At 34.7% G+C, this 21,749-nt stretch overlaps 2 protein-coding genes across 3 annotated transcripts; one reads left to right on the top strand and one right to left on the bottom strand.

Moving 5' to 3' along the window:
- The first annotated feature begins 1,377 nt into the window (after positions 1 to 1,377).
- LOC133307332 (NAC domain-containing protein 53) lies at positions 1,378 to 4,695 on the top strand. Of its 2 annotated transcripts, none has more exons than XM_061507825.1 (6): positions 1,378 to 1,742; positions 1,892 to 2,169; positions 2,311 to 2,499; positions 3,166 to 3,666; positions 3,753 to 3,867; positions 4,044 to 4,695. In XM_061507825.1, exons 1-6 carry the CDS (start codon positions 1,577 to 1,579, stop codon positions 4,454 to 4,456), a joined length of 1,662 nt encoding a protein of 553 aa, XP_061363809.1. In that variant the 5' UTR covers positions 1,378 to 1,576; the 3' UTR covers positions 4,457 to 4,695. The 2 variants fall into 2 exon arrangements, with proteins under 2 accessions (XP_061363809.1, XP_061363811.1); XM_061507827.1 differs by having other exon boundaries at positions 1,670 to 1,797.
- A 4,677-nt stretch (positions 4,696 to 9,372) lies between these two features.
- On the bottom strand, positions 9,373 to 18,179 carry LOC133307316 (malate dehydrogenase [NADP], chloroplastic). The gene is made up of 14 exons (XM_061507806.1): positions 17,862 to 18,179; positions 17,676 to 17,766; positions 16,344 to 16,430; positions 15,690 to 15,774; positions 11,227 to 11,408; positions 11,080 to 11,150; positions 10,909 to 10,999; positions 10,734 to 10,808; positions 10,543 to 10,644; positions 10,323 to 10,445; positions 10,133 to 10,201; positions 9,979 to 10,047; positions 9,776 to 9,829; positions 9,373 to 9,694 (listed from the first exon to the last, which is right to left on the bottom strand). Exons 1-14 carry the CDS (start codon positions 18,017 to 18,019, stop codon positions 9,641 to 9,643), a joined length of 1,311 nt encoding a protein of 436 aa, XP_061363790.1. The 5' UTR covers positions 18,020 to 18,179; the 3' UTR covers positions 9,373 to 9,640.
- Positions 18,180 to 21,749: the final 3,570 nt, after the last annotated feature.

The following is a 21,749-nucleotide window of genomic DNA, read 5'->3' as shown; positions in this document are numbered from 1 at the left end:
TATTTTTTTATTTAATACTTAATCGATTAAACATCTTTTGTAATCGATTAAACAAGGGCGTATAAGTGTATAGTATTGAAACAAGGGCACACAAGTGTATAGTATTGAAATGGGGGCAAAGTTGTTATTTTTTAATTAATAAGAGGTAAAAGGGTTAAAAAGCCTGATTTTGTCATTTCCTATTCTAATATTTTTTTTCTCTTATTCTCCATCAGTATTGATTTGCCTATGAATAATGAGAATCTTTCCACATGAAATGATTATATTAATTAATATATAAAAGAATCTATTTCCTTCAGGAAGTAGATCATCTCGTATGTTTGACACTGCATTTTTTTACAACACTTTAGAGTAGTAAAATTTATTTAAATAAGAGATTAATGTTTCTTAAGTTGTTATCTCTTACACATATAAAAATATGGGATTCATATTTTTTATTTTTCTATCATCTCCTTGTATAACACTATATGGGCTCTACATACTTTTATGTGTATAAGAGATAAAATTATCTCATATGACATGATAAACATTAATCTCTTAAAATAAAGGCACTTTTTAAATATATATAGATAAGTTTAATTAAATAAGTAAAAATATTTATTGTTTTACTTGATTTATAAGTGGGAAAAATATTTGTTAATTTAAAGAAGTTTACGTTATGATATTTTATATTCTCTTTTATCTACAAAATTAGAAAAAGAGAAAAACGAGAGATTATGAAAGAAAAAAACGATAAAAATTACCAAAATACATTAGTTTCAATTAAAATGACAGGTGTTCATTAAAATTAGAGTAAATAACCTTTTGTGTCCTCAACAAATATCACGGGCTCAATTTAGTCTTTTAGAAAAAAACGTCGAATTGTGATTTTTTTAAAATTCAAAATAGACCAATGTTAGTCGTTTTAAGGAATTAATGTGGATCTTCTTTGAATTTCAGAAAAAATCACGATTTCAACTAACTAGTCTATTTTTTTTTTTTTTTAAATACTAACTAGTCTATTTTAAATTTGAAAGAGATTACAAGTTAATTTTTTCCCTAAAGAATAAAATGAATACCATAACTTGTATTAAAGATAAAAAGGTACTTTACTTTAAAATTACATATGCTTTTCCCTTTATAAATATTGTAATTTAAAATTGTCCATTTATTTGTTTTTTTTTTTTTCTGATTCTCATCATATGCACATCATTTGGTAAATCATATACCGCCACGTTATTTCCTCACAGACATCCACGCAAACAGATTAATTCGTAGCCGCCACCGCATCACTTTTCTTACCCTCACCCACCACTGTGACGCATAGCTGGTGACGGGGACAAGCTCACCGACAAGTGACTCTACAAAAACCCACGTCGTCAGTTCATAGCTCGTTCCAACCTGCTAGAACCTTCTTTGGGAATTGGATATGATGAAAACCACCTCACTCGCATTTTCATTTACTCTTCTCCCTTTCCCAAATGTCTATTCTCTCTATCCCTTCTTTCTTCCCTTTCCATTTCTCTGACTCCGATTGAAATCCCTAATTCCCAAATCTCTCTCTCTCTCTCTCTCTGTCTTTCTTGCTCTCCAATCCATGGCACGGAAATCCTCAACCTCGCTCGCTCCCGGCTTCCGATTCCACCCCACCGACGAAGAGCTCGTCCGATTCTACCTCAAGCGCAAGGTTACCGGAAAATCCTTCCGCGTCGACCCCATCGCCGTCGTCGACGTTTACAAGTTCGAGCCCTGGGATCTTCCCTGTTAGCCTCTCTTTCTCTCTCTATTTCCCCCCCTTTTTGCCTTTAATCTGTAACCGTATGTGTCGTCCTCGATCTTGCTTAGGGTTTCTCTCGATCTGATAGGGTTTGGTGATTGAGTGAGGGTTTTTGTTTTTGTTTTGGTGTTTTAGGTAAGTCGAAGCTGCAGACGAGGGATTTAGAGTGGTACTTCTTCAGCGCGCTGGACAGGAAGTATGGGAACGGTTCGAGGACGAACCGCGCCACCGAGAGAGGGTACTGGAAGACCACCGGCAAGGATCGCGCCGTCAAGCACGGCAACCGGGTTGTTGGAATGAAGAAGACCCTCGTCTACCACTCCGGACGCGCCCCCCGTGGCGCTCGTTCCAATTGGGTGATGCACGAATATAAGTTGGTTGATCAGGAATTGATCCAGGCTGGAGTAGCGCAGGTACCCTTATATATATATCCATTGATTATTTCATTATTATTCTTCTCCTTATTGTTATATTTATTTATTTATTTTCTTTTGGGTGTTGATTCTTATTGGAGATGAGATTTGTGTGTGTTTGTTTTTTGTTGGGTGGAGAAGGATGCTTTTGTGCTGTGTAGGATTTTCGAGAAGAGTGGTGCTGGGCCCAAGAATGGGGAGAAGTATGGTGCCCCCTTGATTGAGGAGGAATGGGAAAACGATGATGTGCCGGCTGGTGATGATGAGTTTTTCAATGAAGTGTCTGCTGGTGATACTGGTGCTTTTGTTGAAACGGACGACCTTGAGCAGGTTTGCGTTGGATCCCTAATGATGGGTATTATTTTTCATTTTTTTTTTTGTATACGAATTAATTAAACTTTCCTCGGTGTGTAGGCTGGGTGAACTCATACCTGAGTCGTAATTGTATGTATGTTTGTGCAGTTTTACTTGTATCTATGTTCACTTATGTTTTGACCTTATCATTTGGTCCCATATAATTTATTCGCATACTTTGTCCACATGTTTTTAGTGTCTCAATAATGTGGGGGCGTTATTTGGGTGCTGTTATTTTTATCATCCTTTACGTAATTTTCTTTAAGATAGATCTTCCTCATAATTGCTGCTTTTAGAAATGTCTAATTAATAGAAATTTTTTTCCCTCGGAAGATCTTGAAAAAATATTGGTAAATGTTAAATGTGAATTACTAACTTGACTGCTGAGTAAGCACGCAATCTATGCATATTTTATGTATTTGTTATCATGGTCATATGCCTCTACACAGGTTTTGTCATTGTTTTGACTTTTTTGTTGTTGTTGAAAATAAAGAATGTATATCTGCAGTTTTTCTATTCCTTCTCTATTGTGATTTCTTCTGCTAACATATATGCCATGGCTCTTGCTTGTAGGGCTGATTTGTTTTCTGAGGTGCGCAGCATATTCATTTATCTAACTCAAATTTTTTCTTTAATTACCAGAAGCTTGATATTGATGCTACACTTGGAGGTGCTGATTTTACATCAAACTTCTACCACGGGGAGTGTAGTAGCTATCCTGAGCATTCCCAAGAATTCATAAGCGATCAGAAGCCATTGGCAGGCACTGTTGAAATTTCTGAGCCTCAAAATGATCAACCTTTCAATATGGCTGAGCAATATGGGGTGGACGCCAATTTAGCGAAAGATGGAGACAATGTTGAGTTGAGCCATAATGAGAATCCATTGAATTTCAATTACGCCGTTGATGATCTGGATCCATACTTCAATACCATTGACAATGGATTATTCCTGGAAACCAATGATCTTGGGAATCCGGGTGAGGGTAATTTGAATGAGGAAGACCCTTATGGTATTGGTATGCTAGATGAATATCTTACATACCCTGATGACGACATTTGCAAGTATATATCTTTTGATTCTCCTCCGAGCTTGGAGAGCGAAAACCCTATTTCTGACCAAGGACCACCTTTCATCCAGCAGGTAATTGGTTACTGTAGTTTTTAAAGTTCATTTTCCTTTTGACTTGTACTATATCTGTCTGTTATATATTTTTGGGTCATCCTCAGAATGTGGAGGGAGAAACCAATAATATTTCCATGGCAAGCAAACATGATTTTGAAGCACAATCTAATGATGAAGCTTCTTTAAAGAAGAATCAGCAGGGTTCAAATTCGGTATCAGGTGAGACCTGAATCACTTAGCATCCTCATTTGTCTAGCTGTTCTTTTGATGTGTGTTTGTGTGTGTGTTCCAGTGGATCAATATGGCTTTTAAACTGGTATTTTATCCCTTCTGACTTATGTTTTCTGGCTCATTAGTACTTACGTGGGGAAGTTCTTCTTTTCTTTGTTTGGCAGGAAATACAAATCCATTTGTGAAGCAGGCCCATAAATTGTTGGCCAGCATACCTGCTCCGCCTGCATTTGCTTCAGAGTTTCCTACTAAGGAGATTGCTCTTAGGCTTCATCCTGCAGCTCAGTCTTCCAATTCAGCTCATGTAACTACGGGCATGATGAGCATAACAGACATTACTTTTAGAGGCAATGCGATGGACTGGATGGTAGGCAAGAATGGAGGGTTTAACGCAATAATATCTACTGAGTTTTCTCAGCCTGATGTTAATTCTGCTGGTTTGATGCCTGTTTTTGGCTTGGTCTCTGGCAAGACCGCATTTGTGTTGTCACATGGCTGGATTTTCTTGATGTTTTTTTCGGTTATGATTCTTTCACTGAGTCTAAAGATTGGATGCTTCATGTATACTGGTAAATGAAAATGTGAGGTTGGCTATGAGAGAATAAACTGCAGCCAGTTGAGTATCGTTTGGTGTCCATGGTACTCATTGAATGACTAGGTTCCCATGGCCTTGTAGATTTCTTTATGCTAATTTAGTCATACTGATCTATATATTCTTCATTGTATTTAACAATATATTTTTTGGTTTCAGAGTGCCATCAAATAGAGTATAATGTCTTAAATACAATTCTTAATACATATTATTGTTAATATTTACTTTTCAATAGATGCAATGTTCTGATTGATATTTACCGAGTTGGACATGTAATTTGATTCACTAAATATAGCAAACAAGCTTAAAGGTTTGTCTCTCTTTTGTCTCGTTTGATAGTATGGATGGGAGCAGCTGTTGACATTCCATAAAGTGATAAATATTTTATGTAGAGATGTAGGGTATCCACCACATGATGTAGCTTGGTTTTATGTTCATGTGTGCTGTTGATTTTTGGTTGAGCCTAAGATCAGGATGGAGTATTAAATGTCTAGAGTTTTGCTGTAGAGCACTTGATCGTTGATGCATAAAATCAGATGCTGTATTCCAGATCAAGCGAGTCCATGTGTTCTGACTTTCAACTAGTTTTATTTAAATTTTTTAAAAAATAGGATTTTTAAAATATTTACTAAAAAAAAATATGATATGTGAAAATCTGGAGGTCTTTCGTGTACAGTGAATGATTACCTCCTTTTGTGATTTTAGAGTGTATATATATATATATATATATATATATATATATATATATAGGATCAAGATTATTTACACTAGAGTAAGTTACATTCTCAATCTTGATCATTTATTCCACTTATATCTAAGGACTCTAATTTTTTAGTAACGTGAGCCATTAGATCAAGATTAAGTGTAAGACTTGTAACTCTTATACTAGTGTAAGAATATCCTACTTCATATATATATATATATATATATATATATATATATATATATATATATATATATGGGAAAACATTTCTCAAGCTGCTTGAGATAATGTTCTCTCCAGCTAAGTGAAACTACGTCGTTTTGCATTCAGATTTCAAGTAAAATAATAATTTTATTTTCTAAATAGAACATCCACTATTCCATCTTCGTTCCCTTTTAGTCAATCATAGAGCTCTTCATCCCCAATCTGAACCACGTTGAAGAGCGTTGATAATGGGTTGGAAGAATAACAGAGCGTTGATAATGGTCGATCAGAGCGCACTTCTCTTATGCCGTCTTCGTCGATTCAGATTTAAAAAAAAAAATTCTAAAAAGTCTTGCTAGTCGGTGCCCCAATTTGCGAAACCTATAGGTTATCGATGCTGACTGAGGTGGGTTTGTTGAGACATTAATGATTTATGTTGTTCAATGTTTGCTGACAATGTTTTGAGCTCTGGCCACCCTTTTGACCTTCTTTGCCTTTACCATGCTTAATACACGTCATCTGAAGTTTCTCCATAGCCATAGGACTTGAGATTTAGCTATGTTCCAATATGTACCCTTGTGGGTTATAATGCAGTCCGCAGAATCTCAAAACATGCTGTAAATGTCAGTACTGAAATGAAAGAAAAAGAAACCTCTGTTATATAGCTTCACTTATTTTCCTGCCCTCTGTCCCGGGCTTTAGTGTTATTTAACTGATAATGTATGATGAGTAACTTTCATTTTGTTTCCTCGTTTAATTCCTTTCCCCTTGTAATCACAAGCGAAATCTTCCCAATGCACGAGTACATAAGAGCTCAAGGTTCTGGTCTGCTACACTATAACCCTTCATGTATTAGTTTCCTAATTTCTGGTCTCCTCCTATGTTTCCAATCCGTCTACAAATTTAAAAAAAGAATAAAAATAAAATAAAAAACAAATGGTATCTTCTAACCATCTTTATTTCTTTCTCTTTTTCATTTCTCATATGAATCATATGACTATTTTGCATACTGGTATTTACTATTAGCTATAAATACGAACAGAATACAAACTAGAAAGCAATAAAAAAGCACAAAGAACTCTACTCTGCCTCTTCATCGCTTTGTTATGCATTGTTTGGCTACTAGAACACCAGTTGGAGGACCAGTCATCTCTATCTGGCATATGCTAGTCAGTTGACAGGATTGAGACAATATCCTTGCCTATTACTTAAGACTTTTAAAAATTAAATAAAATACTTTTTTTGTGTTGCCATTTAGTCCCTTTTTCTTAGAATATCCCCTTTTTTCAAAAAATCAAACGGAGTCTAAAGCACTGACATACCTGGTTTGCAAAATCAGCAACAGAGTGCACAACTTCAGCCAACATAACATGGCTAGAGGAAGCTAACCATACTCCAAATTTGAGAGAAAAAACAAGAAAGTTACACCACAATGCAGTTGACACAGCTCGCTGACTAGAGTAATGAACAATAAAAGGAAAAAAAAAATCAGGTGCAGGCAAATGGGACAAGTTATGGAAGCATTATCCTCACACATAAAATAAATACAGTAACAACAAAGAGAAATGCTGGATAACAAGTATCTGTTTTAGGCTTAAAATGCAGAATAAAGTGACTTAAAAAAAGTAACATAATTTCAAGAAATTGCATTCTGCCCGAACAATTAACATCGTCTATGATTTCTTATCTTATCATCACTATGAACAAGGATAACTAAAGAACATGATAGATTAGGGCACTGATGAACTAGAGTCAAATACCTGTCTTTGGTTGAGCACGGGCGTTGCAGCAAATGGTGGAGAGAGCAGTGAACGTCCAAGAACTGAGAGGGAAAATGATTCAGAGGAAGAATGACCAGCAATGAAGGAGAAGAACGCTCTCTGATTAGGGATTGAGGATGAAGAGCTCTGTGATTGACTAAAAGGGAACGAAGATGGAATAATGGATGTTCTATTTAGAAAATAAAATTATTTTACTTGAAATCTGAATGCAAAACGACGTAGTTTCACTTAGCCGGAGAGAACATTATCTCAAGCAGCTTGAGAAATGTTTTCCCCATATATATATATATATATAAGGAGAGATATTTTCACTATTAAAATTTTTTAGTATCAATTTACTATCTATCTAATCACCATTAGATTAACATTTTCTCTCTTCAATTTTTTTTTAACATTTTCTCTCTTTGATCTAATGGTGATGTGATGGGTACTAAGTTACTAGTAAGAATTTTTGGTAGTTAGAATATCCTGACTCTAGGGGTAGGATATTGTAACAATCAATTAATATTACTATTAATGTTATTACAATCAATTTTACCGTTAGATCAATTATTTGATCAACGGTTATATTTATTTTCATATTTGTATGGTTATGATTTTTCATATTTAATGTGAAATCATTAAATATGAAAAATCATAACTATACAAAGGTGAAATAAATATAAAACATTAAATATGAAAAATCATAACCATACAAAGATGGAAATAAATATAACCGTGGGATCAAATAATCGATCTAACGATGAAATTGATTGATAATATTGATAATAACACTAATTGATTGTCAGAATATCTTTTCTCGCAAACTAATATGTCAATTAGTATATACTTGTAGAAAACAAATTAAACAAATCGCAACAAATACGTCACCTCAGAGACTCAAATAATTTTACTTTTATTTTCTTCTTTATAACTTCTATTTTATGTCATGAGTTATTGTATATTTTCTTTTTATTCCGACTCTACACTTTTAATGTAATTAATTAATTTCTTTCCTTATCCATTTTTAAAAATTAAGCTTTGACACAGATATAAATGAAATTTCAATTATAAGACCTTGGACCCTAATGAGACAAAAATTTGTATAGGTAAAATAAAACTAAGATAACATAAAGTAAGCAAAATTTTCTTCGACTCAATCTTACCTAGCTCAATCCAAAGAAACACCTCCTATGTAATATATAAACTCTTGTGCCTGATGCCTATTCCTTTTCATCGTATCGTGCTTTTTCTTTCTCACCATTTGCTTTACCCCGTTCATATTTGTTCCCTGTTTTTGGTCCTCTGCAGGTGTGGCGTGGATCTGTATTTGACACAGTGCTGACAGACATAGATTTGTAATTGCATGCAAAAAATGTTGCTCGACATCCGTGACATTCTAAATTTCAGACACGACATTAGAAGATAATTGGAAAGATCGAGAATGTTGCTTGACAATTGTAAATTCCAGAGGAGGAGTTATAGGGGAAACTGCTATCAGGGAATAACCATAGATTTTTGTTTCTTATTCTTGTCTACTCGTAAATGGAAGATGCCGTAGGGTTTGTCTCAACAATAAGGATTATAGCAGGCTTCTTCAGTCATCACCTTCTTCATGTTTCTCTTTATTTTAGTTTAAACCCACCACTACCACTGTATTATCACTAACTGTAAAAGCAGCATCTATCTTTGCAAGTTACATAATGCATTCACCAGTCACCACCACATCCATGATACTTCCTGTGCTCAAGATTATCTCAAGACATTTTTTAAAGGAAATCTGATGCTCGAGATAAGAAATTCGGGTCAATCATGTAAATGTAACTATTTATAAGTTAATTTTTTTTCGTAAAACTATTTATCAATCCTAATATGAAATGATACTTGTATTCAAGCCGCACATCACCCCATACGCAATTTGTGCAAAAATCGGCACATGCCTACCACGTGTTGCACTTTGCAATATGCACATCAATCTCATGCACGTTCCAGTTACGAACTCACTTATGCGTATCTTGCAATGCGCTGTGGCTTATACAAGTCACGTATGGAATGATGCACAACTTAAATACGCACAGCTATGATGCACATCTTTTTGCATTAGATTGGTAAATAATTTACCAAAAGAATTATACGAATAAAATGTTTCTAATTTTGCTTTACATGGGTAAAAAAGCACAAGAAATTCAATGAGCGGATATGCAGGTTTGATGAGAAAATCAGAATATTCGAAACTATGCTCAACTCACTAACTTGGTAGTTCGATTTGTATTACAAGATAATTTAGGCAAGCCATCTCAAGTTACATAAGTATAAATTACTTTCACAACATCCTATTCACATTATTCAAAAGTTTTATGCTTCTAAAATCAAATGAATGTTTTTAAACTTTTAATATTGCTAAGTAAAATTTTTGCACGCTTATTCCATAACAACCATTATTCAAATCAATCAGTGTGATCTTAATTCAATATCAGATTTGACATTCACGAGATTGGCCTGTTACATTTCTCCTGGGAGCATAGTATCACCAGGTAGATCACAAACAGCAATTCCCTGATAAGAGAGAATTTCTATGTTCAGATGACAGCAAACATCATTAAAATCATTAGAAGGAAATGGTAACATGATGCTTACCTCGCCTGTTAGGTGAGCCACACATCTCTTCTCTGCCAACAACTCAGCTTCAGTCTGCAAAATATGACATGTTAAACTAATAAGATTCAAACTTCATAGATAATGCAAGTACTCAAGGTTCAGGGTACACGTGAATAATCTTATAAAACATGAACATTATAAGGTTCTTTTGTTGTGTAAAATATATTATGATACACACGTACCTTGGCTATTCTCTGTCGGAGGTAGTCATCAAATATAACATCCTTGACAAGTTCATAATCACCATCTCCCTAAAGGACAAATTTTTTTGTCATAGGAGAAACAACATCAATTTTAGAAATTAAAAAGAATGAATAACACAGTACACGCACTTACGTTTGATCGGCATGGCATACTGAAAACAATATCTTCAGCTATTCCATAAGGATTTCCATTGGTATATACCTGGTATTGCAATTGCAAACTTTGTAATTGAAGTAGAAACTAGAAACTAAAAAAAAATAAGAGAATAAAAAGATAGATCCTCTATATCAATAAATACATCATTTAACTAATATCAACTTACACCAGTGGAAAACCAATCACCCTTTGGAGTAGGAGTGATTAAAGATCGTATGGCATCGACAATGGACACAGCAGTTGATGCAGCTGATGATCTTCCCCATTTTTGAATAAGCACACCACCTCTCTGCCAATCAAACAATTATTTGTCAGCTTTTAGCACAAGGAAACTATACATCTTTTGTTCTCCATATTTAACAATGGATGCTAATTACAAATTTTACCTTTTGAATCTTTTCAGTGAACTCTTCCTCTAACCACTTTTGATCCTTAATCACATCTTTGACTGGCAAACCATCGATTCTGGCATTTAAGAAGTCAGGGACCTGTTAACAAGTTAACACCATATCATAAAAGACAGTTGAAGAAATTTAGTTGAAGTACATTATTCTAGTAATGATGATCCTTCAATGACCTGAGTAGTTGAGTGGTTGCCCCATATCGTCATATTTGACACTTTATCATAGAAAACACCAGCCTTGAGGGCTAGCTGAGCATTTAATTGAGACAATACACAGAAGGTAGTTGTCATTTCTTCTGCTGTAGAACAATTAAAAAAAGAAAAAAGTGAAGTTTATAAACTTTGTTACCTGGCATTTTGCTCTGTTCTCATCTAAGCGAGTTAGAGCATGAAAATTTTTTGCAGGAATGTTAGGAGCATTCTTCAAGCAGATTAATGCACTGCATTAAAATACGCATGAGCAATAGCAACAACACGCACAACACGCAACTTCTAAGTTCTCATGAAACACGAAACTTACTTTGTATTGCAAGGGTTTCCCACTACTATAACTTTGACATTGCGGGATGCCACAGCATTTATTGCTTTTCCCTGACATAATGTCAGTATACTTAACTGTCTTTTACGAGAAAGCAGTACATATGGCTTAAATTTAATTACATTTTACCTGTCCAGCAAAAATCTGTCCATTTATGTCTAACAAGCCTGCACGTTCCATTCCAGGTCCTCGAGGCTTTGCACCTATTAGCAAAGCCCATTCTGCATCTTGGAACACCTCATAAGGATCAATACCAATGCTAACCTCCCTCAACAAAGGAAACAAAGAATCCTCTAGTTCCATTGCAACACCTGCATGTTGAATCCGAACATTCAGATTGAAGGTACTCCAAAAATGGTGGCCGTATAATACACATGTATTCATATATAATTAAAAATGAAAACATAAACATTAGCCCATTTTGACCTGACAAGTCAAATTCACATATGGTTATTACTCAAATTTCTATTATTGATTTGAATTTCTCATCTCTCTCTCAGTAGCAGATTCTGTTAATGCCTTAGGTGGGAAGAATCATGGGGAGACAGTGTAATGAGAAGTTTCATGGTAGCGTGGAAATTTTGGCAACATGGAAATGGAATGGTATGAACGAGGCTGAACCACTCACTCCCCTTAAACCACTGAATTCCTTCATCAAATCTGGGTTTATAGACTGGAGAGGTGTATTTCTTTATAAAAAATTGTTGGAAGACTGTTCTAACCTTTATTTTATATTATTGTAAATATTAAATATTAGAATTATTTGATTATGGTTTGTATCATTATTTAGTAATAGTTAGAATATTCTAGAAGTTTATTTGGGCTTAGTCCATTAGGTCTTTTAGTCTCTTTAAATAGACAATTATTGTACTGTTATTCACACAATTCGATAATATACAAATCTTCTTTTCAATTTGGTATCAGAGCTTCTCGATTCTAAGGGCTCTGCTTCTGCAAACCACCGTCTTTTAAACAAAACCCTATTTGACTCTCGCTGCCACTGGAGAGATTTTTCTGGGGACCTTTTTGGACCGAGAGAACTATTGTTTCACTTTGTTTCTTCCCAGTCTATCATTCTACAGAAGTTTCCTATTCACCGGATGACCACAACAACTACGCACAACCCAGACAACATTGTTCCGGCACATAACAGCACTATTCTGGCGGCTTTTGGACTTCGCACAACCACAGACAGGTTTGCACTCGCTAGACGACGCCACTGTAAAACGCCCAGCTCCGACGGACCTCACACGCGCCTCCACGCACCACCATTCGTTCTGCGCATGACGTCCACGCGCCGACAGTTTCACCGACGCGAGACAATGATTTTTTGACTCATACCATTTCGGTTCTAATAGCTTCTTCATGCTCTATCTGGATCTGTACTTGTTTGTTTGATTCAACATCATTTGATTTTTTTTTTTAAAAAAAAGAGATCTTTTATTTTTTACTGTTTTGATTGACTATGTTTGGTAAGATCACACACCCTACATCTCTTCTTAGTTCTTGCACTTATTTCAAAAATTCGTGGATTATGAATTCTAGTGGAACTGATTATATGATTGGTCTAGCTGATCCATTTCTTTCATATCACCCCACTAGTGGTATCCGTATTATGCTCTAGCTGATGGATTCCACAAATCAGTTGTGAGTTCTGGTAACATTCAAATTCAACCTTCCTTATTTTTTAAAAAAGTTCTTTATGTTCCTCAGCTCTCCACCAATCTTATCTCCACTTATAAGCTGATATGAATTGTGTTGTCACCTTTTTTCCTACCCATTGTGTTATTTAGGATATCACCACGGGGAGGACGGTTGGAGTTGCTAAGGAGCAGGGTGGGTTGTACTATCTCATTCTAGAGCATCCTACAAGGGATACCGAGAATCAATTATTGATGAGTCATCACTCGTCTACTTCAATCTCACAGATTTGGCTTCATCAAAAACGCCTGGGGCACCCGTCATTTGGCTTATTGAAGTCAATGTTTCCTTCTTTGTTTAAGGATCAGTCAATTGACTCCTTCTATTGTTATGTTTGTGAGCTTGCGAAACACCACCGTGTGCCCTTTCCTTCAAGTTCAATAAAAAGTATTGAGCCCTTTACTCTTATCCATTCGGATAGGTGATAGGTGGTTTGTTTCTTTTATTGATGATTGCTCTCGGGTGACATGGATATTCTTGATGAAAGACAAGTCAAAGTACCAGAATTGTTTATTCGATTTTATCACATGATCAACGATTAAGATATGTCAATGGTACGGAGTATGTCAACCAGCATCTGTCACAATTTGTTTCAGATAAGGGTATGATTCATGAGCTCACATGTGTGGATATCCTTCAACAGAATGGCGTTGCTGAAAGAAAAAATCGACATTTGCTTGAAGCACCAGAGCATTATTGACATCTGTACCCAACTCTCACTGGGGAAAAGCCTTATTAACTGCAGCCTATTTTTGATCAACCGTCTGCCTTCTAGAGTCCTTGGTCATGTAAGTCCTGTTGATTTCATGACATCTTTTTTTCCTTCTGTTCTAATTATGCAAAGTCTCCAGTCTTGTATCTTTAGATGTGTTGCCTTCGTCCATATCCATAAACAACATCAGTGTAAATTAGAGCCTAGAGCCCTTAAGTGTGTTTTCCTTGGCTATGCTCCCAACAAGAAAGGATACACTACATGAATGTTAGCTTCCATGAATCTGAGTTTTACATTCTACACCCTCAGCTTCAGGGGGAGAACAGTATACAAGCTTCATCCATTTTCTTCGAGTCTGAATCTCCTTTACCGTTACATACATCTTCTACTCCAGTAGTTACACTACATGACATTGATAAGGAAGACTTAGTTGCTGAGGCTAAAAATTCATCTGATTCCTCATGTGACATGCCTCCTATTGATAGACGGAAAGTACGCAAATTTGGGACACCCGAACTATTGTACCAAAAGAAGAAACAACCTATACTGCCCCACTAGCAATTGTAATCGCCTGAACCACTGGTAAGTACTGAAAACACTACTTCTTTTATTCCTGAGCCTGATATTAATTCTGATGACTTACCCATTGCTGTAAGGAAAGGGAAAAGGTCTTGTTCCCAATACCCTATTTCTCATTTTGTCTCCTCTAAGAATCTCTTTATGTAGCATAGAAGTTTTATTACAGCACTTGACTACATGTCAATCCCGAAATAGGTACATGAAGCATTAAAGGATGATAATTGGGTTCAAGCCAAGCATGGGGAGATGAATGCATTGGAGAAGAATAATACATGGAAAGTTACTGACATGGAAAAAGGGCAGTAGGGTCCAGATGAGTGTATACTTCGAAGTATAATTCTGATGGGACTCTCGAGAAGTATAAAGCTCGACTGATAGCCAAGGGATACACACAGAAGCTTATATTCTAAATATTAAATATTAGAATTATTTGATTATTGTTTTGTATCATTATTTTGTAATAGTTAGAATATTCTAGAAGCTTATTTGGGATTAACCCATTAGGTCTTTTAGTCTCTTTAAATAGAGAATTATTGTACTGTTATTCACAAAATTCAATAATATACAAATCTTCTTTTGAATTTATATGTTGAAATATAAAATATAAAACATAAGGGCATTTTGGGAATTTAAACTATTCAACCTAGACAATAGACACCTATTTCCCCACCTGCCGCCTCCATTATTTTACAAACCTACTAACCAAAAGTCTCATATACACTGACATACTCAAAAATAGGTGACAGAACATGGTTGCAGAATTTCTAATTACCAAAGCTACATCATGTTTTCTAGTAATAAGCTGTATTCATTCTTAATGGGGTTGCTCATATGGGTTCTTGCCATTGTGGTAAATATGAATTTACAATTTGAAGTACCCATCATATACAAAGGATTAAAAGAAAGAATGATGTAGTGATACAATTTCCATTACCACACATACAAAGGGGAAAAAAAATACATGACTAAATGAAAAGGTGTCAAATTTTGCAGTTAAAACTTCTAATCAGATTGTTCACACTCCAAAACAATTATAAAAAGAAAAAGAACTATTGGATAACAGGAAATCCTTCAAGCATACATTCTTGCAATGGCTCAATCATGAGACACCTCAAATACACCATAACTTCAATGAAAAGTATCTTTTTTTTAGTACATAAGTGAAAAGGTTTTTAATTTAAAGGCAAGGTCATTTCTGTCCTTTGATTGTATGAAAGCAAAGGCCAAATGGTGCTCACAGGGAAAATTGGAGTTATTTGTTCATTTGCTTTGTCTTTACTTATATCTTTTCATAATAACTTTTAGTTATGCCACATACTTATGCACCACTCACGATTCTCCAGTTGTCTTAGTTTTGTTTTTTTCTTCTTATTTTTGCATGGTAGATGTTGCATTAACTAATGTCACATTCAATGTCTCACATAAGCAAGAGACTAAATTATGCCTTTAGTTGGTTTTCTATGCAGTATTTTTAGAGCCACAAAGAGTTGGAAGGTGGAAGAGGCTGAGTTAGCTTTACATATCTTAGGTGGAAGTTGTAATACTATTCCCAATTTTAATCAAAAGCAAATATCAAATTTCCTGTATGCAGGAAGCTTACCTTCAAGAGCTTGGAGTGACCTTTCTGATCCTAATAATTTCAGAGCAATAGGTTGATCTGGACCAAACACTTCACCAGATGCAAGCTGACATAATAAATCAACTCAGATTCCAGAGTGGAACTATATTGCATGCCCATTAAAGGTAGTAGTTCTCTCATAAAAAGATATCTTAAAGTACATGCAAAATAAAGTTGTCAGCCTGAACAGTTAACATAATGTAGAAAAAATCTTTAAAAGAAAGGCAAACACACACCATATCTCCAATTTAGCTTTCATACTCAATTCAATTTCTATTGCATGCAAAAGAATGTGGTGCTTTCAAACTATAAATCTCAAATTTATAGATAGTGGTAAGTTTCAATTGCTCGAGAAGAGATGATGTTACGAAGAATAACATAAGCAAATTCAAACCCAAAATGATGCATATGCATGTTAAACAATTTACTGCAGTGCTCATCCAGGTATGTCATATGTGGTTATCATAATAAATTCCTCAATCAATATAAAGAAACACAAATTCTAAGTCTGAAAAGAGAGTACAGATATAATAAGAAAATAATTGAAAATAGATAAATTGAGATAAGAGATAGACAAGTTGAACTTCTAACATGCTTCACTGACCCGGCCCTAATTTAAATCCAAGATATATTCACCTTGAAAAGTAGATGATTGGAAATCATTCCAGCAGCACCTGAGACTGCGATGTTAATTAATTTCTTCCAGGATCTTGTCTCTTCTTCCTGCACATTTCCCAAATATTTCTAAGAGACATAGCTTAGATTGACAAATTAATTGTGTGATAGCATCAAAGAGCCCTTAGATTCAAATGCACAGAGTTATCCCCGCCCCTCTTTCAAAGATCTCATAACAAATAATATCAATACAATATTACTTTAATGTCCCCAAATTCAGTTAATTGTTCATGTTGTGTATCTTTCTATAATGAGATTATAATGGAGATTCACTTGAATATTAAAACAGAATATTGGAAAGAAAAAAAAGATCCACAAGATATCACATACTGTACAGTAAGTTAAAAATATCAACCACTAACCCAACAATTTTCATAAAAGCAACTAACACTACAGCAAGGAAGCATCGTTATTCCAGCCCTGTCACACCATGCCATCAACGATATTAACACCGACTAATTGGTATATACTTTATTGGTCACATTAAGTAGAACGGTTGTAAATTTAAAAGAACACCACATGAAACAAATGCTTAAGTTCTGAAACGGTGACACTTTGTATCTAGAGGAATTAATAGGGTTAAGGTAGCTGTATGAATTGCTACAGCATGGTGGACGGTTTGATGAACCCAACTCCAAATTGTTTCTGATATTTGACTCTAAATGGTTTGGATAGCAACTAATAGAAGATAAAAAAAACCATTCCCCATTAAACCCTGACTAGGGAAGGTAGAGGTGAGGGCAATCCTTGGACACAACCTTACCCTTGCAGCTAAACATTGACTTAATTGTCAGAACTCAGAAGTGATAACTAATGCAGCTAAACATTGACTGAACTCTGTATTTTGAGAGCACTGTAAATTGTAAAACACAGTTTTGTTATAGGAGACAACCGATAACATTCTTGAAGCATTTTGGCTATCTATTGGTGTTTTAACAGAAAGGGTCAGGCATCCGAACAGATCAAACTTAACAAAAGAGGAGGAATCAAGACAAGTGCAATTAAAGACAGAGATACACCAATCTAGTTCTATGTATATAGCTTAAATACATGCGGTAAAGGAAACCATGTATCAACATGCCCATATTGACAAACACCATCAGCGCTACTTTTAACAAACTTCAGTTCCAAAACACCAAACAAACTTCACAGCAAAACCCAGAAATTGATCAGTACTGGGGAAGGAACCTACTCAAAAAAATCATGAACAAAACCCAAAATTTGGATTCAAGACAAACTGAAACAACATATATACATGGATGAAATACAGAAGAGGGGTAATGGGATACTTACAGCCTTCAAATCATAGGTAAGGCAGAAGACCCCATAGCAATCAGACTTACTCTTAGGATCCTTGTTTTGCACAGCTTGCACCTGCACTTCACTGAGAAGTGAAATACGGAAAATTCAGTTAGACCCAAGTAGCTAAATGAATATGTTGAATGAAAAATAAACAAATAAATAAAAAAAGTTGCTTACTTTGGTGCAACAGAGCAAGAAATCCTAGCATGTTGAGTTCTATGAAGCGGTGCAAAAGCACAATGGCGGTGTCTAGGGAGATTCCTTGATATAAACGAGACTTGGGATGAGTAAAGAAGAGATTTTGAGCAAGTGGGGTTCAACTCTGCCACAGCCATGGCAATGAAGAAAGAGTCTCCGACAAGAACTTAAAAAAAAGAAAAAAGAGAGAGGTTGCAATGTGGAGGGACAGTACCACTTTTGAAGAACTTTCTAAAGGGTACTAAAATGGGAAAATGAACAAAGATAACGTTTGGTTCAGAGGTTGCAATGTGGAGGGACAGTCCCAGGAAAGCAAAGGTCTTCAAGAGGATGATGATTTGAAATATTAGTATAGGGCCATGGGAATGACACATGTCAACGCACTCACAGTCACAGTTAACATCATCCAATTTTATCTTCTTAATATGTGAAGTTGTGGATATACAGCTTATATATTGAATTAATAAAAATTGATAATTGAAGTCTTATTAGTAAACTTAACTGCTTGTAGTTGCATGAATTAAAAATTATATGCACAAATATCCAATATTATTAACTTTATTTTGGTGGTAGTATCCATGTCGTCAAAATTGAATTTCCGCCGGGATGATAAAAAGGTAAATAGTAGAAACGATACTAAAAGTAAATTTTTATTATTTAAGGTCAAAATACAAAATTATATATATATATATATATATATATATATATATATATAAAAGTCATTACTCAAAATTTAATGAATAAATTCATATTTAAAATATATAAGTCACATTATTATTGTCAAAAACTAGTATAAAAACGTAAAAATTTATGTTTTTACTAAAGTGATACGTGTTAAAACGCAAGTAAGAACTGGTAAAAACTCCGTGTAAAAACGATAAAAATATAAGTTTATACATTTTTATTTAAATAAAAAACTAAACCAGGTCTTACACACACAAACAACGAATCGGGTCAACTTTTAACTTATGACTCAATTTTATTTTATTTAAAAAAAATTGTTTCCATTTCCCCCAAATCAAAATGTATATCTTTTTCTAGCTATAAGGAAAAAAAACTCTTGGGCAAGGTTGCTGTTGCAGAGAAAGAACATGGTGAAGCCATTTGTGTAGAGTTTGAGTACTAAGCTGAGGTGGATTTTGAATAAATCTATTACGTTTTATTGCAAATGAACTTGTTATACGAGCAAGAGAAGAGGACATTGAGGACATGCAACTGATGCAAAATTATGTGTTTGATTCGAATCAATTGATATAATTTAGAAGTTATTAAACTTTATTATTTTTTTGGAACTTGGTTGTAGGAGTTGTTAAACTTTTTTATATATATATTTTTGGATTTATGCCTTATATAGTTATATGACTTGTATCTTTTAAATATGAAGTTATTCATTGAATTTTGAGTAGTGACTTATGTGATATTTTTTATATGCATATATATAATTTTGTATCTTGACCTTAAGTAGTAGAAACTTTACGTTTCGTGTCGTTTTTACAATTTACGTTTCCACAATCCTTTTCCGCTTTTACGTAAAAACTCAATTTTGACAACATTGAGTCATATAACTATATAAGAGATAAGTTCAAAAGCACAAAAAAAGTTTAACAACTACTTCAATTAAATTCCAAAACATCAAAAAAATAAAGTTTACCAAGTGCTAAATTATATCAATTGGTTCAAATCAAACACATCATCTTATATCAGTTGTATGTCCTCAATGTCCTATTTTCTTGCTCCTATAACAAATTATTTGCAACAAAACGTAATAGATTGATTTAAAACCTACCTCAGCTTGATACTCAAACTTTTCACCAATAGCTTCATCATCTTCTTTCTCTACAACAGCAACCTCGTGCGAGAGTTTTTTTCATTGTGCATTTTGATTTAGGGGGTAGAAATGTTTTTTTTAAGAAAAAAAATCGAGTGATGAGTTAAAAGTTGATTTGGTTTAATTTTTTTGGGTATAAGACCTAGTTAAGTTTTTTATTTATGTAAAAAATATAAACTTGTATTTCTATCGTTTTTAAACAATGCTTTTATAAAAAAAAATATTTAACTTTTATCAATTTTTATTATGAAAAATTTTTACTTATATTTTAACACGTATCACTTCAATAAAAACATAAATTGTTAGCCTTTTATACTAAATTTTTTGACAACAATGGTACGCATGCTTTGTGTCACGTGAAGAATATATGCGCATTGCGCAATTTAGGAATTGGATCACTAGCACTATGGTCAGTTCCATACAGTTAGAAAAAATTGACAGGAATTCAAAAAGATTTATTTATCAAGATTATTAGATAAATTAAAGTAATTAAAATTACTTATTTATTTAAGAATTTAAAATAATGTCCAATTTTTTTAATAAAAAATCTTGATAATTTTTTATTTAGTATTTTTCATAATCAAAAGATCTTTTTTTTTTTTTTGATAATCAACAGGGGCAAGGCCCCAAACAAACAAACAACAGCAAGAAATTAAACATAAAGCAAACTAAAGCAGAAAGAAAAGAAACAGCTCTGCAACAAGAAAACTAAACACAGAGCCATCAGCAAAACACAGATCCTTCCAAGCCTGGATCTAGAAGATCTGCTGCAAGCATGTTGATAAGCTCACTATGAGGAGAGGATAGAAACGTGAGTCCAGGGGGGTCATCCAAAGCTAATTTCGCCAAGCAGTCAGCACAAGTATTACAACTCCTAGGAACATGACCCAATAACACAGTCCAATCCTTGTTTAGTAAGGCTCGAATCTTAGCTACCAAAGGAAGCTTTCGAGTATCATTACCAGTTATGGTAAGAAGGCTAATAGCTTGTAATGAATCTGACTCCAACATTATTTTCTTCCAACCGTAGTTCCAACCACAAACTAAACCTTTAAAAATCGCCCAAAGTTCTACTTGCAAGGGGGAGCAGGAACCTATAAAAGCAGTGAAACCACTAACCCAAACGCCCTTACTGTCTCTCAAGAGACCATCGCAGGCAGCTTTACCACCAAGGACAGCACCATCAACATTTAGCTTTAGAAAACCTTGCGCAGGAACTATCCAAACAGATTGGATGGGATTAGGCAGAATACCAGCACAAATATGAGAACCTTTTGTGATGCAGAACCTTCTTTCCTCTATTAAGTCAGCAAGAATAGAGGAAGGATTATCCATTCTTTTGAAATTCTCTTCATGAAGATCCTTATTTCTCCAAGTCCACAGTAAGTTGCATGTATTAAAGAAAAAATCCCTCCAATCCCTCCTTTTGCTGTTACTATAAAGTAGATTAAAAGCCATCCAATCCTTAAAAGAACCCGAACTAAAGAAGTCAGTTGGAAGAGGGTGGAAAAAAGGAAGAAACCAAACCTTACGTGCTTTCTGGCAATCTCTGAAAACATGAAGGCAAGATTCTACCTTATCAAGACAAGAAGGGCAGCAATTCGGAGAACCACTCCACTTGGCAGTAATCTCCTTGGTTGGCAATCTTTCATGTAATAACTTCCACATGAAAAATTTGACCCTCTCCTTCCCTTTCCAGTTCCAAATTCGATTCCAACAGCCATTAGGGGTGGTAGAATTAGCTAAACTCCAATTACTATACGCAATTTTGACAACAGAAAGACCAGGTTTCCAATTCTTCCACATCAGAAAATCATCTTCTCCATCAACCACAGGATGAGGTATAGCCAAAATACAGTTCACCACATCACTGTCAAAATGAAGATCTAAATAACGAATGTTCCAACCCTCCTCAGAAACAAAGTTACTGTGATTAGTTTTTAGAACAGTGTCTTCGGCTATAGGGGGAGCAGTAGCAAAAGAAAGAAGATTGGAACTTAGCCCAGTCCAATTATCTGTCCAAAAGGCTATACTTTTAC

Source organism: Gastrolobium bilobum, unplaced genomic scaffold (assembly GCF_033153095.1).
Source record: "Gastrolobium bilobum isolate Gb01-03AN ecotype WA unplaced genomic scaffold, APGP_CSIRO_Gbil_v1 utg23374, whole genome shotgun sequence".
In the NCBI taxonomy this organism is placed as follows: domain Eukaryota; kingdom Viridiplantae; phylum Streptophyta; class Magnoliopsida; order Fabales; family Fabaceae; genus Gastrolobium; species Gastrolobium bilobum.
The sequence above is the reverse complement of the archived record's forward strand: the minus strand, read 5'-3'. Positions and strand labels throughout refer to the sequence as shown.